Genomic DNA, 23,549 nt, shown 5'->3' with positions numbered 1-23,549 from the left:
AGTTATTTCCCCGGGTTTTTTCATCTTTCATAATAAAAACCATCAGATAGTAAGAAAAAGACAATAAAAAATTTTTCAAAATATGGTTCCTCTTACAAGCGTATTAAAAGAAAAAGAAAAAAGAAGGTGAAAAAAAAAGAAAAAAAAAAATCAAATCATGAAGATCTAAAGTTTTGTATTATTTATTATTACGATCGATGAAATAAGACGATTAATCCTCGATCTTATCTATAATCGTTATAGAATAATCGCATTAACGTTTTAGTCGGATTAACTTTTAAGATATAATATTTTTATTTAATTTTGATCGAGACTATTGTTCGTCGGTTTAGATAAGTCTGCGATCTTCGATAGTGTGAATAATAAATAAATAATGTGTTTACGAAATAGACAATGATTTGCAAGTTTAGTGATGCAACACGAACGATGGGAATAATTTCATGCGGGAGACATGTGGCTTCGTCGGGAAACAAATTCCATCTTCTACGTGGATTCGGATTACGAATCCATTGGTTTAACCAATTCCAAGGTACATTAATTATTATTGTATAATATATATATATATATACATAATAATAATAATACAATTTTTTATGATATATCTTTATATATATATATGTATGTATGTACATATATAGAATGGAACGCGTTCCATTTATCACTTTACACGTCACTTATACCTTATTTATTTTCCTTATACTTATTTTCCTTATCGATGTTTCTCTTATCTCTTTTAATCATTTCTATTAACGATGATAACGAATATACACAATATAGTAATAATTCTATAGCAATCTTATAACATTAAGATAAAGAGAAAACGTATTAATTATACTCTTTTTGTCGCGAGACATCTATAATGAAGACTATATTTGTTGAAATGAAATTACGTGAAACTACACATTGTATCGCTTTCCACACATTGTGAAAGGTAAAGAAAAAAAATTACCTCAACCTATTCTCTTCGTAATAAACGAAGAGAACCAACGAAAGAATTAGAATGGAAATAGAATGATCATTCGAAAGAGAGGGAAAGTGAAACTTTTCGAAGTAACATATACATACGTATGTATATATGTAACGGTTCGTCGAATTTGTGAATACTATATGTATGTCCGTATATACATGCACACTTCATTTTTTCTTATAATCATAATTATGATCCTAATTATACCATACATTTAATTCCTGAAAGAAAATTAATTATCTGACCTTATTGTTCGTCGAATTTATAATATCACAATCCACTTTATTTTCTGCTTAAAATCATCATTTCGAAAGAGTAAAACCCCGCCACTTAATTACATCATTTCATTACATTCTGAAAGCAATATAAATTGTTTAACATTACGTACATCGTTAACTAGATGTTCTAACTCGTTAACACGAGCAGATAAGAAAATTAGATCTTTATCTCGATCTCGTAGGAAGATTATTTCAAACGACCATCGAGATAACGATCCACAGGCTCGGCGGGTGAATCGCGACCCAGGTGCGTAGATCGAGTAAAATCCAACAGAGGCAATTGTCTACGTTTGTTTTCTCACTATTTTTTTCTTCCCTTTCTTTTTCCTTTTTTCTTTTTTTCTCTCTTTTTTTTTTGTTCTCTTAGCGAGTGTCAGAAGAATAATAAAATGTCTCTCGTCGTCTTTTTTCTTCCCCCCTTTTTTTCTTCTTGTTTTTTTTTTCCTTTACTCTTTGTTTAGCGAGAGCCCTGAGCTCTTACAACTACCACGACCGGAAATGTTATTATCGCGCATAGTGCGTTGCCAACCGTGGGTGTACAGCGCGTATTTATTTCTACGGGAAGAGGGGCGAGAATGATCGCGCATAAGCGCAATTTAACCTCTTGCATTCTCTGGATCCTTTCGTGATAAATCGTTGCTCCATAAGTTTCAACTACAGAACTAAGCTTATGGTGCTTAGTTTAGCTTAGCTTAGCTTAGCTTAGCTAGCTACGGCCGTGTATATTCGTCGCGTACGATTTTTAGTTTACTCACTCCCTTCCTCCCTCTCTCTCTCTCTCTCTCTCTCTCTCTTTCATTCTATGTATTCTCTTATTCTTTACATTTCACCGACTGCATTCCAAGCACCCGCACTTCTTCAACATACATATTTCATCCTGTCATTATCGTCGCATTTTCGTAATAGTTATCCTTGGATAAGTAGATACTTTATATATATATACATACTTGGGTATAACGATAAGGGATGATAGTAGTTATACTTTCGCCGTTGTTTTGATTAATATTAAATATCTATCATTTTTTATATATGTATGCATCTTATATTCGTTATATGTAATATTAAAAAATACACTCTTTACTGTACAAATATGCACATGCATACAACTAATATTTAACAGATTAAAAAAAAAAATACAAACATATATATATATATATAAAGAAGAAACCTAGATTATCCTCAATAAATAGTCTCCGATAATGTACTCTTTCAATGGTCTTACAAAATCACGTACAATCAAAGTCTTTAGTACTTTTTCTTTTTGCGAGCCCTTTGTAAAGAGGCATACGTGAGCACGTGCTCTCGTCGTCACCTAAACGTGCTCATACACGATAAACGTGACTTTCATTGTATTATTCACCATAAACTCACACATAAAACCGATCCAGCTGCGTCGTAACTAGAAAGAGAATAGTCGAGGACGTTCTATCGTTGTCAATTTCACGAGCTTACTCCTTCGATGTCCTCCTTTTCCTCCTTCTTCTTCTCTTTCCTTCTTCTTCGAGGCTAATGTCCTGACGTTATGATTGTATTTTGTATTTATGTTTGTGTTTGTATTGGTATATTTCTCTTGCGTGGCACGTTATACGGGCGCTTTTACGCCATAGGGGAACAAAAGGAGGAAGCCGTTTACGTATATCTACGCGAAGTCGTTACACACGAGATACGAACAACTTATCTTTCTCTTTCCTTTTTATTATTTCTTTCTTTCTTTCTTTCTTTCTTTCCTTCCTTCTTTCTTTCTTTCTCTGAGTCATCGTGCGTACCTGGCGCACGTGCCTGATAGATCTTTTACAAGTCTCTCTTTATCTCTTTCTCACCTATACTCTCTCTCTCTCTCTCTCTCTCTCTCTCTCTTTTTTCTCACGTTTACATCAAAGCCCATTTAGATTCAATTTCAACCTCCTGCCTCTCCCTCCTTTCTTCTTCTACTTCTTTTTCGTGAATTTTTTAAATGTCTTCTTTCTTTTCATCGAACGATCATTAAACCCCCTTCTTTTTCGTGAATTTTTTAAATACCGTCTTTCTTTTCATTGAACGGTCATTAAACTTTTTTGAGATTTTTTTACGTTGAGTCTAACTCGATGTCACATTAATGACGTCCAATTTAAAAAGGGCAATGACCAGTTGATTATAGGTATTAAAGGTTCTTTCATAAAATTCAAAAACTTACTCTCCTTTACGTTTACAGTAATAATGATCTACGATTCGTTAAAGAAAAACTTAATATAATTGATTATATTACGATTATTCAAGAGAATCTAATTCATCGAATGAATTTCTCGCGTTAAGTTTCACGTTGCTTGAATGCGAAATTATAGTTCTTTGAAAATGGCGGCATATCATATTTTCCCGCGCTAAATGTACCATAGAGTCAATCGAAACGGTTTAGAGAGTGTTTGTACTAGGGCGAAGAGAAAAGGGTTGGAGTATGATGGAAAAGGAGAAGGGGTAGTGTAAGAGGGAGGAACTAGAAGGATTGCTGTAGAAAAGAGGAGGGAGATCGTAGAGAGAGAGAGAGAGAGAAGAGAAGGCCAGAGAGCTTTCACGACAGGCACGAGAACTATCGTATCAGTATCGTTCGACGTTTTGCCAGATGCGTTTCGCTACTCTCGTTTGAGTTGATCTATAAAATTTTGTTCTCTTTTTCCTCCCTTGAAATCTTCATATATATATATATTTTTTTTTAATATTCTTTTTCGAAAGAATTGTAAGGAAATAGAAAAAATTTCTTCGAGAGAGTCACAGTGATATATCTTTTTTTTTTGAGGTAATCGTTGCATTCGATAAAAAAGAAAGCAAAAACGGATAAAGGAAAAGAAAAGAAGAAAAAGAAGAAGAAGAAGAAGAAAAATATCTTGCGATCATTCGGGATCGTGTTATAGTGATTTGTGTTTTGTCAGTGCGATCAACAAGATCATTCCGACTTAATCGTCAGGACTTTCTCGATCATAGAGAATCGTTGATTTAATAAATTGGTTAAAACTGAGTTAACGTGAAAAAACACGTGTTCTACGAATATCGCAATAATATTTTCTACGTTTATGCGTACAACGCGTTTCAAGATGTCCCGAATCGTTGAGATCTACGATTAAAAAAATAGGATCGACAGGGAAGAAAACAAAATTATACGAAATCCGTATGATCGTCTCGACGATACTTTCGAGCGTGACGGCTTTCCATCGTCGACACTCGCACGATGTTGGACGAAATGCCGAGCTGAAGGTGAGTTAGAAAAGATATTGATTGATATTGTATATTTTGATAAAATCAAGATCGAGAATGGAATAGTTGGATCCTTTTGAAACTATTCTATTCCGACATTATTATTCTAACTTAAAGAGATCGTTACGTGTAAAACGAACGAAATTTATTTTATTCGACATCCTCGAAATCACAAGGAGATTGTTCGATTAAGAGGACCGGTTTTTTTTCGTGAGATTAAATTACTCGATTGATAATGACAAAAAGGAAAGAAGATAACAAAACGAGAAAAAAAAGGAGAAGAAATAAAATAAAACAATACAGAAATAAATAAAGATATGAATTATCGCGGTTGAAGCATTATCTCGAATCTTTTTCTCGTCGATCATTTTTTTTTATTCTTTTTTTTTTAAATTATTTCTCTAATTTCTAAGAAAAGTCTTCTTCTTTTCTTCGTTTTTTTCCCTCCCCTTGTAAGAAGATACCAGCTACTTACTTGTTCATGATTGTATCTAAGAATGTAAATGCATTTAACTTGTTGAAAAAAATATTCGACCGGAGTTTCCATGATTTGACGAACGAACGAACGAGTCCTTCGTAAGTTCAAGGAGTCAATGGAACGCAAACGGAAACCGGTCGACGGGTGGTCGAGAGAAGAGCCGCTCCGGATCTGCTCTTTGATCCATCTTCCTGCTTCTTCCCTTCTTACAAGACAGACAAAGATAGAGACAGACAGAGAATGATAGAGAAAGAGAGAGAGAGGGAGAAAGAGAGAGAGAGAGAGAGAGAAAGAGAGAGAGAGAAAATGCCGGGGGAGATTTCGGATCGCTAATTGAGATCGTGCAACTCGTTGTAGATAACTATTACCGTTAGTATCGACTTGTCCTTATTTTTCTTTATTCTACAATATATTATAATATTATTCTTATTATTGTTGTTGTTATTATTATTATTATTGCTATTATACCACTATTATCATACAATCACAATCATAATGTTACCACATTGTTGACCGGTCACGATTATACTCGTGTGTTGCACATGCATTTGACTTATGTAATTCACATGCAACTTATGTAATTATTAAAACATACAATTGTGTAACTCGTTATTGCGTTGGATAATGTTTGCCTAGTTTTTCATATTAATTATTTGAATCCTGAATTAACAATATTGATATATATAAAAAAAAACGATAAAAAATTTTGATTATCAATATAGCGTTACATTTTGTATATAAATATCTACGCATGTAAGCTTATAATCAGTCACAATAATATGTTTTACTATTACGTATTATTCCAGAATGAATTTGTAGGAGGGTCCTATTCATTTAACAAAGCCGTTATACATTATTATACGACATGACGTGGACCATGTACCATGTTTAGCTTCGTTAAAAACAATTAAAAGTAACCGGCCAACTGAGTATTCTTTTAATTGGTAAGCACGCGCACGCATGCAACCATACTTGCATTCGTTCATATATTGACAGAAAGATTCACTAATGAATCTATTACACATATATATATATATATATATATATATATATATATATATGTATTACGTTATGTTTTCAAAGACATCTTTTCCTAATGAATATTATTATAATATTGTCTTTTCTTTTTTTGTATATCTACTTCGATCAAAATATTAAAGACGATAAAATTGGATATCGTATAAGAAAAAAAAAATAATTCGATTTACGTAACCTTTCGAAAAAGTAGAAATTAGATAGTATATTACTCGGATATCGCCTTTAATGTAAATATGATTAAAGAAAAAAGAAAAAAGAAAAAATTGGGAGATTGAGGAAAAAAAAGAAACAAATAATTTCATTTCGGTACTTTTTTGAGGGAGTAGAAATTAGTACGCATGGCACGGTCACCTGTACGCCTTTTGAATCGGTCTCGTAAAACAGGTTTATCGCATAAACGGGGACGGATAATAGCGTGCGAAGCGACCGTTACGCGTTTACCCAGGTTTTTCGCAAAATTTGTCGTGTTCTCACGGACCTTCCGGACATGCGGACTTAGTGTTTCCTTCTTAAAAAGCTTTTCGATCTATTCATTTCTCGTTGAGGTTAAATGAATGAACAGGGTGGATTATGCAGATCATAAAGACAATGTTGTTTGGCAGAGGAAAAAAAAAATACAATACAATAAAATAAAAATACTCCAGAAATACGCAAAGATCCGTGAAATCATTCGGTTTCGTAGAATTTCTTTCTGACAAAAGTATGAATGAATATGGCGTCATTGAAGAGGAAGAACATTTCTGTACTCTACGTAAGTCTACGTGACGCTGAACGAATTTATAATAAGTATGTGTATATAGGCATTAAAACGCACAAATGAGTGGGGGTGTCTTTAGTCTCGTCAAATATGACCTTTGACAAGTTATAAAATTTCTCTTATATGGTATAAATAAAGTATCCATATCTATATATAAATAAGAAACTTGGAGTAAATTAATGAATCGTAAAAAAGATACTACATAAAAAGAATGCTATAAAAAGAAACTCCATAAAAAGAAAACCGAAATTATTATATAAATCTTAACGCATTAAAAAAGTGTTCCATTAAAAGCACTTGTCTGGAATGAAATTTTCTACATTTTTTTTGTACAATTTTCTAATCATAAAGACGGAGTAGAGGTGGAAACGCCGAAGGAAGAGAGAAACAGCACGATTTACTTAAAAATACAATGAACGTGTTAATTGAGTGACAAATTATATAAAATCACGATGAAGCACGAAATATGTCAACAATTTGAATGAGGGTAAAAGTCTCCGAAAAAAAAACACGTGATAAAATAAAATAAAATAAAGTCAAGAATAAAAAAAAAAACTGTATAATTGAAGACAAGGTTGAGTAAACCACAACAATTTCAACCCTTCGGATTTGGAATGAAATTAACAAGAGAAAAGAGGAGGTGGCCTAAGAAGAGAGGAAGAAGAGAAGGAGAAGGAGGAGGAAGAGGGAATCGCAGGAGGGGTAAGAGTCGAGGAGGAGAAGCTTTTTCCTTCGATAATCAGAGACAAGTCTCGCGCGCATGGAACCGCACGCGTGTGTCGCGAGCCAGTTAGTCACGTGGATACCGGCGAGTGTAACAGAGAGACACGAAAGAGACACGCGCGGCTCGTTCGATCACGAGTATACTAACGCAGTAGTATAACCGTGTGTGAGCTTATACTCACGCTACCAACTTCTGTTAGCCTGGTAGAGTAGCGATCAAGACGTTTGCGCAAATCGTTTGTCTCTCGACCTTCTAAGAGAGATGGAGAGTTGGAGAGAGGGATCTGTTTCTCACTCACTCACTTACTTCACTCTCTCTCTCTTTCTCTCTTTCTTTCTTACAACGATAAAATGAACTCATTTAAGAATTCGTATCTTGATCATTCTAAAGTTTCTTTCAATCTATTGGTTCGTTATAATTTTTCAATCTGTTCAATGGATGTCAAGAGAGACTTACGATATTAATTTTTTATTTATTCTTTCTTTTTTTTAAAGAATTATCCGTGCGGGATTAATATCTAAAATCGATCTTTAAACTACCAGCTTGTATTCTTCAGATTTGTTTAACGGACCCACGTTTATGATATTATTTATTTTTCTTTTCTTTCTAGGCTTTTTTTTTTCTTGTTTACAATTATCTAGGTCACTATATTATCACGATGAAAGTTTTCTCTTGGGATCGAATTTTTTGTATCTTATTTTATCCCTTTGGCCCTTTATTAATAATTCTTTTACATATCAAACATATGTACAACAAGTTACCGATGATATAATAATCATTTATAAATAATGAAACCTGAAGAAACACTGTTAAAAGTTTCCCGATTATAATCCATTGTATTATGACAATATCAATGAAATTAGGGATGATTAATTTTTAAAAGATATTTCATAATTTCTATTGTTTTCATTTGGTATCACGATTGTATCGTAGTAACGTTAAAACTGACATCATTGAAGTATCTCATACCATAAAGATGTAATTGCATCCAATGGCGTATCATCGTTTGTGCAACGTAATAGCCTAATATACAACGATCTAATTCGCGTTATGCAAAAGCACAGATTTCTGAGTGAAACCGGACACCTCGTAGTACCGCGTCTATGTCCTCCTCTCTATGTACGTTTATATGTAAATATATCTATGTATAGTGTTGGCCACAGAGAATACTAGAGCGCGCGCACACATTTGCGGAACAAAGAGACGCCTACGCGCGCGCGAAACCGGACGGCGGCGGAGACTTTCGAAGAAATATATGCGCAAGCGTTCTCTATTGTCACGGCGATCGAGTTCAAGGGCGTTGGCCCCGTACTCGATTCGATACTCTCCTTCGCCATATTTTTTTCCCTTTTTTTTTTGTCTTTTTACCATCAATATCTCCGATCTTCAATCATTCTATCGATGTACTTGATTGAAGTCGAAAACACAAGCTTGTTTTTTCACAAGTATTTAAAAAGAAAATTAAAAAGGAAAAAGAATATAGATAATAAGAAAATAAAGGAGACTATATTAAAAATAGATAATTCCTAATGGAAGTTCGATACGTTTTTCTTTAATTTGCCGTCTAGATATAATTACTAATGAATACTATAATTCCTGCTGATTAATGCACTTTTCAATTTACGCTCTAATCAATAATACTTATGTTAATTGTTGTGATGATTATTATATATATATATATATATATGATTATGATATTTTATATGATTATTATATATATTAATATATATATATTAAATAAAAAAAATTATAACAAAATAATAAAACGGAGATTACAAAAAAGTGACTTTCTATTCGATGACGTTCGATTTTTTTCATTTTTTTCGATTAATTAATCGTAAGTACGATAGTATCGATCGTGCAAAGTTTTATTGAAAGAATAAGTACACTTAGATAAATGATCATAGATGATCATCACTATAGCAGTCAACGCGTTAACAAGGCAAGCAAAGTGAGAAGAAGGTGTGCACGTACAAGTATAGCACCAAAAAGACGCGCGGGTGCGCAACGCGCGCCTTTTTGTCGTCGTTGATACCGTCATTATCGTCTTCCATCGTCGTCGTCGTCGTCGTTGCGTTATCGTTGTCGTTGTTATCGTCGTCGTCGTTGTCGACTGGCGCAGACGTAATACCACGCGTGTATCCGGAGAACAGAAATACGAATGGCACGTGCGCAAAGTAACAGCGTGAGTTTCGCGCCATTCGTGCGTCATCGATATATAATACATACATATATGCACGGACCTTCGAGAAAATGATAATCTCGAGATCGTGTATCTCCCTAGATCATATCTCGAGATCTTTGAATGATCTAAAAGAGAGATTTCAAAGTATGATGCTCACGTTAAATGTCAAGATATGAAAATAGTTTACGGCGTTCGTCAGCAAAAATGAAAATAGAAAGATTAATTCATTTTTTAAACGCATCTTTTCATTGTATTGTTAATTCAACGTATTCGGAGCAATAAAATATTTCTTAATCAATCGCACAGTCGAAATCTTCTCCAGGCAAAAGTTTGCTACGATTCTTTTTCTTTCTTTTCTTTCTTCTCTTCTTTTTTTCTTAATTCTTTGTATCATTATCAATACATGTATATTATTCGATTTGTATTATTATTTAGAATTGAAATATCTAAATATATCTAAAGATATATCAGAGTAGAAGTTCGATTTGTTTAAATTTAGTTGTTTATGAGAAATTTTTTTTTTTCTTCTTTCTTATTTTTTGTGGAATATCAAATATTATATATGCACACACAGCAGACATGCATACGTATATGTGTATATATACAAGTTCTGCGTGCTATAAAAGGTTCACTTATATTTAGATACGTAGATACATATGAATATTATTCATTAGAAAATAGAATAGAATAAAAACTAAAAAGAAAGAAAGAAAGAAAGAAATAACAAGGAGTGACTTTCGCTCCATATCGGTTGTAATTGCGAAAACTAGGTCCGTCGTACGTATTTTTGTCGTGCGTTCTCCACGCTCTGCTGCGTCACTATTTCCCTCTTCCTTTGCGTCTCCCACTCTCTAAGCATGGATATAATAATCTAGTAAGAAAAGGTAGCTTGCATATAAACACGCGTTATATTTCGCTCATAGCACATATGTTAGTTTAAATCCGCCTTGAACTTTCTTCGAAAGTTTCACATTTTTGTCGAATTCATTTAAATGAAATATCTAAGTACATACGTAAATGCATACATACATATTTCCAAGATATGTGAGAGTGCATATGCGAATAAGATTTAATGCAGTTTGTGTTCGATTTTTCGAAAGAAGTAGGTCGACGTCTTAATATTCTTTTATAGTTGGCACATTCCATTCTATCAGATATTAAACTAATGAATCATCGACATAGTTATTTTCATTTATCTGCTATACGTACGTTGAAATTAAAATAGTATTATAATCATGTAATTAAAATAATTAACATAAATATCGAGAGATAATGATTCTGCGAATAGAACAAATATGATATGCATAATAATCGATTTTACTATTTTATTTTTTTACGTTGTTAATAAAATTCTCGACTGCATTTTTTGTTATATATATATATATATATATATATATATATATATATATATGTACATATATATATCTTTTTTTTCTAAGGAAAATCCATCGGGAAAGCTCGCCTGTAAAATTGACCATGTCCTAGTTTAAACGATAGTTATATCTCTTCATATATCTATGTATATCTTGAGTTAGTATCTTTAGTATCGATTAAAATTTCTCTTATGCATTCATGTTATTTTTCTCGTAAATATATAGAATGCGTTGTGTATGTATATACGTGTATGTATATATATATATCGTGTGTTTTCGATGACGACGATTATACGAAATTGTGTTGTCGCTAAGAAACCAAGAGAATTCAAGAAAGCGTGACACGTAAAGAAGTTGCTAGCTAACTTAATCGTAATCATTTAGTTACCTCCGCATAGACGAATCGTTTTCACAAATTGTCACAATAGTTGACGAAGAAAATGAATGAGATTCGTTCAGCGTAAACAATATACATATATATATATATATGAACGAGTTTCTTTTTTAATATTCTTTCTTACTTTCGTTTATTAAAGATAATTAAAGAGGTTCGTTTTATTTCGTACTTATTATCATATATTAAGAAGGTGAAAATAATCCTTACGTGGTTTAGCTTATCTTCTTCTTGACATTTCCACAAAGAAAGATGAAGATAGATAAAAAGAGTAGGAGAGAGAGAGAGAGACTTAACATAAGCATCTTGATATTTTCATTGACCCAGTATCGTTAATATTTACGGTTATATACATATACGGGACACAAGAATCTTTGTCTTCTCTTTGATGTGCGATCATTTATGTGGAGGAAGATTATTATGCGTACACAAGATCCATCGGAATTTTAAAAATAAAACCACCTACTGTCATCGATCATTATGCAAGAAATAAGATGTATGTGCAAGAGAACATTAAAAAGCATACTAGATAATAAGCCGATGACGAAAATGGCGTAGTTTTATCCTTGATGGAAAAACTTTTACAAAAAGAGAGAGAGAGAGAGAGAGAGAGAGAGAGAGAAAAAGAAACAAATAAAAAGGTTCGATAACTTATAGTTTTTTTTTTCTTTGATAAATTATGAACGTTCCTAAAAACTTCGTAACGATTATCGTCCCGTTGAAATTGTATAGATGTTATCGGTGTATTAATAAAAAGAAAATTATTATTCGATGTTAAATAAAATACATGATCCTAAAAATTTCCACGAGTGTTTATCTCTCTAACTTATTATATACGTATATGTGTCCACATAAATAAATACATAGATACATAGGTAAATTTAATCGAGTTTCATACTCGAACGTAATTCATTGTTTGTTCTAAGTCGTGGCAACGTCGTCATTTTCATTGCGGTTACGTATTTCCTTCCTTTACCCAATGGTTAAAACACGATTGTACGTACTTACGTACATAGGTAACAATCAGCCGAGACAATTTTCAGTCACGTTGTACGCCGTTATCAGGAAACTCTATCGATTATTCTTCTTTCTTCTCCCAACCGTCGGCCATATGTTACTGTGTACATATGTACGTTTGTGATATCGTTTTATAAATACAATGGAGGATTAAAAAGACGGATAGTCAACGATTCTCGGTTAGTTCATTCGATCCTATAGATCCTTGATCTACTCGAACACTCGTCGACCGTATTACCTTGAAATTCAATGATGGGATTCGTAAATATTAGAAATGAAGAAACGAAAGATTATAAAGGGAAAATATGTGATTTTTGAGAGAGAGTGTGTGTGTGTGTGTGTGTGAGAGAGAAAGAGAAAGAAAGAGAGAGAGAGAGAGAGAGAGAGTAAAAGAGAACTCTAACGTCAGCAACGAGCAACTTTATCCTTATCGCATTGGAGACTAAGGAGATAAGGAAAGTGACGGGTCAGACGAGGACGAACAGTACGATGTTTCTCTTAGTAGATCGTGTATTAGTCTCACGCTGTGTTCCTCTTCGATTAATAGTTATTTTGGATTATATATCGAATTATCAAAGGTGACAGTGACGAAAATCTCTTATCTCGCATCGACATAGAAAAAGAAAAGAAAGAATTTTAATCGCTGAATCATCGTGTTCGTATCAATGTCATCGATCGAGTGATTCGTGTAGACATAATGGACAACGTATGATATGTAATAAAAAAAAATATATACGCGCGCGCACATATATACATGACGAACACACGCAAAGTATTGTTCGAACAAAATCGAAAAGTGTAGATACTTTAATCATTTAGTAGTACGAATCTTAATAACGATTCAATGAGTACATCCTACACACATAATATATATATAAGTTGGATGATATCGACTACTGGGAACACACTGGTTAACGATTTCTCGTGACGATATCTTTTCCGAATTAATATATATATATTAGAATGAGAAAACGAAATTGAAAAAAAAAAAATAGAGATTTCATTAGACGCGCGATAACCACTGCTACATCATCTTCCGTATCGTTGCTGTTACTAATTAATTCTAGCCAATTAACACCAAAGTACGCGCCAAGAACATAACCGAAGTATCTTCTGAGAGTCACGACGACCTTCCTCGTAAATTAGCTTTTAACGTTGCAACGCGAGAGAGAAGGAACATCGTCTGTTTCTTCGAGATCGCAGTAAAATTGTCAAATCTATTCGTTTCCTCAAATACATAAAATATAACGTGTGTGTGTATATGTATGTATGTATATGTATACATGATATCTAAAGAATCAAAGCTTCTCTTCCTTTCTCCTTTTTTCTCTTTCGTATTTATCTCCGTATATAAAATCACGTTTCACGGTGTACCTTCATAAACTTCCGATTGAACAAATTTTTTTTTTTTAATATTCGAACGTTCTTTCTCTGGATCTTTTAATATTAAAAATTTCTTTTCCTTTTCTTCTTTTTTTTCAAATTTTTTTTTTTCTAGAAGTACTTTTCCTTTTTTTTTTCTTTTTACGTAAACGATAACAACCACCGGGATGAGTTAAGATTAGAGAATATTGGAAGCGCAAAGTTTATCGACGATCCATGAAATTATCGGACCCGTCGATCTTTTACCCTTCTGAGATCGTGCAGCACGAATTGGCCATGAAACTACTACAAGGAGCCACCATTGCCAGCTCGGTTCTGTCTATTTTATCTACCAAAGATTGAAAATAACGGAAAAGAAAACATGTTATATATGTATGTATGTGTGTACGGTGTTGTTTCGATATTGTCACTAAATTTCTTATCGATTTTATTACGTATTCTAAAGGACGGTCAAAGTCGAAACGAAACGAAACGAAACGAAACGTATCATAACGTAACGAAACGAAATCATCGAGTTGTGTGTTAAAATAAATTTCGAGTAGAGAGAAACATTCGGTATGAAGAATTCGAACGGAGGTGTTAGTGTGTGAACGTTCTAAAGGAGAAAAAAGGGAAATAAAATTGTATCAAGGATGTCGTGCAGAAAGAAAATCGATTCGAAGCTTTGGCTCAATTACACGCAAGCGGTAAGCTTTCCTTCTCCCTTCTTTTTGCTCTCGTTCTCTCTTTCTCTTTCTCTGTTTCTCTCTCTCTCTCTCTCTCTCTCTCTCTCTCTCTCTCTCTCTTGTTTTTTTCTAGTATTGTTCACCAACTAAGCTATTCGTGCATCGTGATAACAGTTATCGGCTACAAATTCCATATTAAGAGACTGGAATCTTACGAGCAACGAGTTTCTAAGGTAACGGAGTTAATAAATCGATGAGACGTTATCATGAGAAGAGAGAGAGAGAGAGGGAGAAAGAGAAAACAAACGAATAGTTCTACCAGTACGAGTGTAATCAAGATTCATTGCGTGTGTTATAGCTAACAAATAAAGAATAATCTTTTATAAACAAATACAAAAAAATGTTACGATTTTAACTTTGAAAATGATATGTATGTATGTAGAAATTAACAATGAGACGGTGAGGTGACCTAACGAAATAAACACATCAATTAAAGGAATTCGAAGAAAAGAAAAAGAAACATACGACGTTTGTTTATATATATATATTGATATACTAGTCAAAGGAATTCGAAGAAAAGAAAAAGAAAACTATTCTATTTGTTTTCATACATCGAGATCAGCGAATGTTATCAATCATATAACGTATAAATCTTTACTACGTATATAAGATATATCTGTAATAGAAATCATGAAAACATTAAAGTTTTAATTGTCGTTCGTTGATTCGTTACTTCGTGATTTTTATACGAAGAATATCTATGTACATATTGCGCAGAGTTGAAAGGTACGTTAGGTTTCCCCATAAAAGTATTCATGCATTTAAAGTGTAGACTATATAACAAGGAAGCTGATCGACACACGACGCATATTAGGCGTAGTAAATAAACCGGATGTACCGATATGCGTTGTTCATAACGATTAACATCGACGATGGTGTAATTCAAATACACCGAGGACGTTTATATCGAGGAGAACCGAATTTGCATTAGAAACGATTCTTACGAGACGATCGAAGAGCCTATTCGTTTTTGTTTGCAACGAAGTCGAAAGCGTGCGACATCGTTCTCGAAAGAAAGAAAGAAAGAAAGAAAGAAAGAAAGAAAGAAAGAAAGAAAGAAAGAAAGAAGCAAACGAAGACGAGACGACGACGAGAACTGTATCAAAAGTATGCCAGGCCAAGCCAAGCCAAACTATACCGCCTAACAGAACCGTACAGTGGTCAACAAAAATGGCCTATATATATGGTAGTACGTGGACATTTTTCTACCCATTCGATCAATTTCTTTTTTATTATTTTATATTCTAAAAAAAAAAAAGAAGATAAAAAAATAAAAAAAAAATAAAACCCATTCGTTTCTACATTCGTAAAAAAAATTAAGACGACGATAAAAAAAATCGTTTGTATTAATATCGAAATCTTCAAAAAAGTAAAAAATTTAAGATAATCGAAACGTTCTAAACAAAAAAATACGCTTTATACGAGTATTATTATAATACGATGGTATCATTAATATAGAGTCGAAAAAACGATAAAATGGAAAAGAGAAAAATTCGATTTAATGTAGGGATCGCGCGAACGAATTCGAGCCATTTCTATCCGCTACTGTACAGCAGCTTGGCTGGCCTCGCCTAACCGCGCGTGCAGTCGTCTCACCTCTCTGCTGGCCTTTATCGCGACTCACCGCGTCCCTCGGTATCCCCTCCCTACCGTCGGACTTACCCACTCTCCCCACTCTACCCCACTCCATCGCAACCCCCACTCTAACTTATTCGAGGGAGTATGCGCGCGAGCGAGTCCCGAACAGTTTCTCGACAGGATTCGTGCTATTCCGTCGCTTCTCGTTCGTATTCGTCTTTCTCTCTTTCTCTCTCTCTCTCTCTCTCTCTCTCTCTCTCTCTCTCTCTCTCTCTTCTTTCGCTAGGACTCGCGTGCGCGCTTGCGCCAGAGACAAAGAATATGTCAGCACCGGCAGTAGCAGCGATCGAGCTAAGACTTTGGAAGAAATAAAAAACGAAAATAGAGAAAGAAGAGAGAGAGAGAGAGAGAGAGAGAGAGAGAGAAAGAGAGAAATTACGATAAAGTAGATAAAGAAAGAACATAAAGAGAATACAATTCGTTTCGATTGTGCTGTTGATAGTTGCATACATACGTACGTACTTGCGTGCGTGCGTGATGCGTGCGTGTGAACATACGTAAAACTTGAAGAGATCATTCGTCTTCTTCTAACATACGGCGAGTTTCGACCAACTTCGGCTATTCTCGAGGACCTTCGTGTTTCGTGTTAGGTAAACCAACCGGCGTCCTATCTTTCGCTTTCTCTCTCTCTCTCTCTCTCTCTCTCTCCCTCTCCTTTCCTTCCCTCACTCTTTCTCTCTCTTTCTCACGCGCGCTCTCACTCGTGTTTAGTGCTCGTGCTCGTGTGCTCGTGGTCTCCGAGGCCGAAGGAGACACTCGCGACGAATGTTCCGAGGACGAGTGCCGTCGGCAGAATGTCATGTCGCTTCGAAATCGGATGAAACTCGATCGACAAGCGCGTCCGAACGCGTTGTTGTTTCCGCCGATCATCATTTTCATATTTTCCTATCGAGGGGAGCAAGGTCATCCGATCGTGTTCCTTTTCTACGAAACTTGAAGGCTTCAAGGTGATCGAAAAGTGCGTTTCTTTTGTTATCCTTATAAACAGTGAACCTTTTCGATATTCTTTTATTACATGTTTTGGGTTTTGGGGGAATGAGAGAGATGTTTTCGAATTTTGTACGAAGGATTTTGTTCGTATGAAAAGAAGGTTTGTTTGAATGAACTTCTCTTCGTTAAGAGAGTGAGAAAGAAAGGTAAAAAGGAGGGAAAACATTTTTTATAGGTTAGAGTGAAAACTTTCGATGGACCGTTTCTTTTTTCTTTTCTTTTTTTTTTTCTTTCTTTCGTCTTATTTCTTGTTCGTATACTTGGCTTTGAGAGAACAGTTAATTGCAAGAAAAAACGATAACGCAAGTAGGAGTTTATCTTATTAAAGAATATCTTTTTTTTTTCACCTCGGTAGCAATTTGTTCATTAAATTATGTCACGTTCGTTACGTTGAAGTTATAATACTAACAATTATTAATCCATTAAGAACCGATTACATTGATTCTAATACAGTGTAATGAATAAGATATTGGAATGTTAATTAAAATAAGATTAAATACCGACGTGAGATATTTATTACGGATCTATCGAGGATATATATATATATATATATTACATTGGCACCGTCACTGATTTCGTCGAAAAATTAACCAATGGCCTTATGACGTTTATCGCGAATGACCTCGTTTCGAAACTCATTGATGATGCTCGTTGGTTGCACCGGTGCCGATCGAAAAATATCTCGAAGTAATTTGTACATTTTACTCTTACTGTAACAACTGCTAAAAGATTTTTTCTTAAATCGATCATTACATCGATATTTAAATCATTGTTAATAATTTATAACAAATTTTGACGTTTACGTTTACAGTAAAACGAATTAAATTATGAATGTATATGCTTTTTATTCGAAAAAAAAAAAAAAAACAGAAAAAACGTTAAAAAAAATATTTAAAAAAAAAAGAACGAACAGCTGTGCACTTTCGCTGAAAGAAAAGTGGATCGAACGATGAATCTAGTTAGTACCGTTAGATTCCACATCAAATATTGTTTGTAATGTAAATGTTTTATATATATGTATATATATATATATAAAATACCTCGCTTAAGATACCGCATAAATAGCTCGTAATTAAACCTCAAACAGTTGTTAAGTTTCGTGGATCGTTTCCTGCCACGTAAGCGTTCACCCGGATTCCGTAGCAGGAAAGTGTTCGATTCTCGTGATTCCTCGTTTGTTCACGCATGCGACACAAATGTAGTTTCTCACACGTACCAATCTATTCACTCTATCCAACTATACAGAAGTTGTTCTATCATCGACAATTACTCATCGAATGATTTGATATCTATGATGTAATTCGAATGAAAAATATTCGATAAATGATCCTTCGACAAGGATTTTAATTAAAAAAAATTTCTCTAAATTTGATCTATAATATGATCTAGTAGATCAAGAATATTTATTTTTTGCCATGCGACAATCAATTTTTGTTGTAATTGGTTGACCGACTCGAATGATTTTTTTTTTTTTTATAACATACAATTTTGAAGAATCTTGATATAGGATCGGAGTAACTCTATATTATTTTTAAAGATACGGCATTCTCGCGAAGAAAATTCTAAGGAGAACTTTGAAGAAACCTTTCGTACGAATCAATCGATGTTTAAGTTTTAACGTAGGATAGCTACTGATCACGAGCCATTAAAAATTTATCGTCCGATTTATTGATCAGCGAGTTCTAAATACAGATTGAGAAACGTTGATCTAGATTTTATTTTCTAGATCAAATGTTAAAGAATTTAATTTTGTTTAGATCTTTATGAGAATAAGAAAAAGACAAAAAATATTTCGATGTCTTTCAGATGGAAACCGAAGTTCGAACGTTAAAGGAAGAGTTAGCACATACTCAAGAAACGTTAAAAGCTGCGACGAAAAGATGTCGAGATTTGGTGAGAGAATTGGACAATCGTACCGCAATATACGAATCCGAAAGGACGTTAAGGGATCAACAGTTATCACGGATTTTACGTGCACTGTTGATCCTACAAGCTCGACTGAAGCAAGAACAAAAGTCGATTAGACAGGTATTATGTGAAAAGGATAACGTTATTAGGAATCAACAATTGGAAATCGCTAGGCTAAGACGTTACACCAAAAATTATATCAAATCTAAGCGTGAGCAGATATTAGGGAGGACATCGAGTATAAAGGTCAACATTGGTCCTAACGTTGATAAGAGTTCTTCGTTGGAGAAGACTGAAAAACTCGAGGTAATGAAAAAAGCAATAATAATAATAATAATAAAGAAGAAAAAAATTTGTAAAGGTTGGATCAAAAATGTTAATTTTTGAGACGGGCTAATTCCCTTCTTTCTTCTGAGATTGTAAAAAAGTAGCTCCTAGTTTTACAATTTGAAAAAAAAAAAAAGAAAAATTAACTTGAAAAAAGATCTCTAAGAAAGAAATTGATTTTTAATGCAAGCTGTACAAAATTTTGCCACCAACCTGTATAAATTTGATTTGGAAAATATTCGAGAGTAGACAACTTGAAAAGAAAAAAAATATATGTGTATAAAGAAATAATTGTCTTTGGTAATGTTTAGAATGAAATCGACTCGAGACAAGACGACGATGATCTCAGTAAAGAGATCGAGAATCTCAAGTGTGAAATTATCACGAAACTCGATTCTTCCGAGGTAATACCAGTAGCTTTGGAGAACTTGGATCGTGGGATCAAGAAGACATATAGTTTTGCGGGTAGCGACGTTTCGAAGACGAGTATGACGAGTAGCGAAAATACAGATGCATCTATCGTTACCACCACTACGGAGGGTAGTCCATCGTTGATTAGTACGGAAGGATTTTGCGAGGGTGAGAGTACGGATGTATCACCGGGTTCGACCTTGAACAAATCGAACAGGTGTACACCAACAACAGTAACGGATAGTGAAAACGAGACGACTATGATATTCGATGAGGATAACAACGAGTTGGATGACGACGAGGGGGAAGACGAAGACGAGGAATATAACGAGAATATCAATGATGATAACGAGAGAGAAACATTATTGGTCGGTGAGGTTGCATTTAATTCGACGAAGAGGAAAAGTTGTTTAGGTAGATCGAAATCTCAAAAAGGTTCGACGAAAGGCTCGATAGTTGGTACGAATATTATAAGAACGGAAAGTAAGGACGACGGTATGGATTGTAATTTTGTCTCGGAGGACGAGGAGAAGGAACAAGAACCGATATACGTTAATTCCTGCAACGAGAACAATGCGAAAAATTTGGAACATTCGAATGGGAGAGTCGTGCCCGAAATTTGTCAGAATTATACCAATAACAATAACGATACGTAAGTATTTAACGAGAACAATGATATAACGTCGATATATCGTTAATATATGTTTCTTGTTATTCTGTTATTCTGTTATTCTTGATCTTTTCGTTTATCTTGCAGTTCGATCGAAGTCGAGACGACGGATGAACAGAATACGGAAGAGACTAGTGGTAATTGGTATAGCGATCCTGACGAAGATAAAACTAATGACGACGTATTCAGGCATACTTCATATCGGTCGAATAGTAATCATAATTCCGTCCTTGAATGTGTCAATCAAATACTTTTGAGGGATATGGAAGACGAGGATCGTGTTCTTTCGGTACCGAGGAGATTTAAACACAGAGGTAGGACAGTGAGGTTTCAACCGGCCAGATTATCGGATATCGAATCGGTTGGTTCAGAAATGGAAAGGAAAAATTCTGAAGAAGGTTTGATGGAAAAGGAGACTCTCAGTGGTGATTTTAGCGATCAAAGATCGATGAACGTTGCCAGTTTCGAGGCCACAGCTTCCGAGGACGAATATGGCATGAGAATAACTCATCCGGTTGATCCGAACGAAGTGGTCAATTCTACCGTAGAATCTGTTCTCGAGGATGACCCTGAAGAACCAAAAGTTATACCGATCGTAATTATAGAGCCAAAGGTCGAACCAGAAGAAATAAAAAATTCAGGTCTTGCCTCGTCAACGCAGAAGCCAAAAATACCTATCCAATCGGTTAGTCCACCGCTTAGAATGGAAAGAATCGAAGAGAAGACGTGTTTGCAGATGTCGACGAAACGTTTGACCATAGCTAAGAATCTTGATTACGAGGACATCGAGTCCTTGCCAGAAGTTATATTGCCATCGCCTAAAACTCCACCGGCGTTACCACCGAAGCCACAGTTTCGAAATAATACCTTGATATTAAAGAAAATACCAAGCCCGTCGTTTTTGATTGACGAAACAAGGAAGAAATTGTCAGAGGTGAGCTCCGTTGCACATGGAAAAAAGATCTTCACTCTCATCGGTTCACCGATCGAATCTTCATCGACGATCGCAAAGACGTCTGTTAAAAATTTAAACTTTGACGAAACGGCTACGAAAAATGTTGCTAACAACGAGGATGGTAATTTTTGGAAAAATCGATTCAATAACGTTCGCTCGTCCTTTCAATCGCGGCATTCCAACGAGAAGAATGTCGTCCATCGATCACGCAAGATTCCAAGGGTTACAAACATAGTGCGACACTTTGAGGAATTTAAAATTGGCGGAGAGAACGAGGAACGATCTAAGGAACGTAGCAAACCGAAGGAGAGATACGTTCGCACGGAATTCGGTCAAGAATTCGATATAAGGCAAAACTTTGAGGAATTCAACCTCGATGAATGCGATCTTTCGGATGATCCAAATCGGCCGGAAGCCGATGGTTCGGAACGACTTAGTAACAATCATCTCGTAGTTCCAGTTAGTCAAAATGAAACTAATAACGCACTGACCAAAGACAATAATAATCATCCTACGACTGCTACGAATAATGCGAATACTGGTTATGACAATTTCTTAGAAGCAACGGGTCTGAGCAACAAATCCATATTAACACCTTCGAGATTATTGAGTAATCATAAGAGTATGCTTAAACCTAAGGACGTTAAGTATAAGAACAAAATAAAAGCTACGGCGATTTTAGAAAAACATAATGCCTCGACGTCTAACACTACTACGACGACGATGTCGACGACAACGACGACAACGACGACGACGACGACGACGACGGCGACGGCGACGACGTCGACGTCGATGTCAACGACGACGACGTCGACGACAACGACGACCACAACGACACATGTCAGACATTGGACTGGTCCATTCGTCTGATGATTAATTGAACGTTTTTCTAAAAGTTATACCATTTACAAACAAGAGGAGAATGATTTGTTAGAAAGAGTCTTTTGAAGATTAATATTATAAATTATTTTAGATTTGAAATATATCGATTCCCGTTATGCAAAGCTAATCAAATGTGCTTGCAAATTTTTCCTGTGTATATGTGTGTGTGTGCATAACTAATATTCTCAATATGTTCCGTTCGTCGTTGAATGATTCCTAGAGATATATATCCAATGGATTATTAATTACTGTTTTTAAAATATACCCTATGGTATTTCTGTATAATTGTAAACAACAAAAATTGTAGTCACTTTTATATTATTATTGTAATAGTTCAATTGAAAGAGAAAAGTATTTATATGTGTATGCTAAAAAATATCTATTTTGTTTTTCTTTTTTTTTTTCTTATTTTTTTTTTCTTCTATTTCTGCTAGCCTTAAGAATAATATAATAATATCGCTTATTAATAATAGTAGTAATACTAATAATAGTAATAGTAATAATAATAATAATAATAGTAATAGTAATAGTGATAATAAAGAATACAATTTTTCGATCCAACGAAAAAACTATGCTACGACTCGGTAGAGTTTTAACTTTGCATTTTTATTTTTATCGGCTGAGTTGCAATAATGATCGTTTCGATTCGTATACAAAACGATATCCTATGTTATCAGTCGATTTCTATCGATTTCTAATTCCATTTTTTGTGTGATATTAATACGAATTTGAACATTAAAAAAAGGATAACGTTTCCAAATTAATTTGCAATTCTTATGTACACATAAGGACAAATTCAATAAATGTTAATATTAGACCATAAATATTATACAAAAAAAATGAAAAAATGATTCGTCTATTACCTAGAATTTTAATGATTTATTTTAACTCACCGATTACAGATGATTTTATCGATTTTCTCTGCGTTATAATTGGCGGCCAACGTTTAATGATTAAAAATATGACGTCCATCGTTATTTTCTACTTGCATGCAATCTAAAAAAGAAATCAATTTCTTTTTTAAACGAATTCGATGAACACAAAAAAAAGAATATATAATAAACATATATTTTTGATTCGCATAGTAAAGTTATTCGATCGGAAAAATTTTTTATGAAAATACGATATCGATGCGAATAGGAAATTTCATTGCAAAATATTCAAAATTACACATAAGTGATATATTATTTATGAATTATTTACTTTAATTTATTAAGATTTGAG

General features: G+C 34.2%; 1 protein-coding gene across 9 annotated transcripts; it reads left to right on the top strand.

The window, feature by feature from the left end:
- Positions 1 to 387: 387 nt before the first annotated feature.
- Positions 388 to 22,921, top strand: LOC127066626 (serine-rich adhesin for platelets-like). Of its 9 annotated transcripts, none has more exons than XM_051000555.1 (5): positions 12,310 to 14,191; positions 14,265 to 14,505; positions 18,979 to 19,386; positions 19,719 to 20,470; positions 20,576 to 22,921. In XM_051000555.1, exons 2-5 carry the CDS (start codon positions 14,452 to 14,454, stop codon positions 22,311 to 22,313), a joined length of 2,952 nt encoding a protein of 983 aa, XP_050856512.1. In that variant the 5' UTR covers positions 12,310 to 14,191; positions 14,265 to 14,451; the 3' UTR covers positions 22,314 to 22,921. The 9 variants fall into 9 exon arrangements, with proteins under 9 accessions (XP_050856510.1, XP_050856509.1, XP_050856512.1 ...); XM_051000556.1 differs by adding an exon at positions 14,618 to 14,717 and having other exon boundaries at positions 12,313 to 14,505; XM_051000557.1 differs by lacking the exons at positions 12,310 to 14,191; positions 14,265 to 14,505 and adding exons at positions 16,357 to 16,772; positions 16,894 to 17,140.
- Positions 22,922 to 23,549: the final 628 nt, after the last annotated feature.

Source organism: Vespula vulgaris, chromosome 10, assembly GCF_905475345.1.
Source record: "Vespula vulgaris chromosome 10, iyVesVulg1.1, whole genome shotgun sequence".
Classification (NCBI taxonomy): Eukaryota; Metazoa; Arthropoda; class Insecta; order Hymenoptera; family Vespidae; genus Vespula; species Vespula vulgaris.
This window is presented reverse-complemented; position numbering and strand designations above follow the sequence as displayed.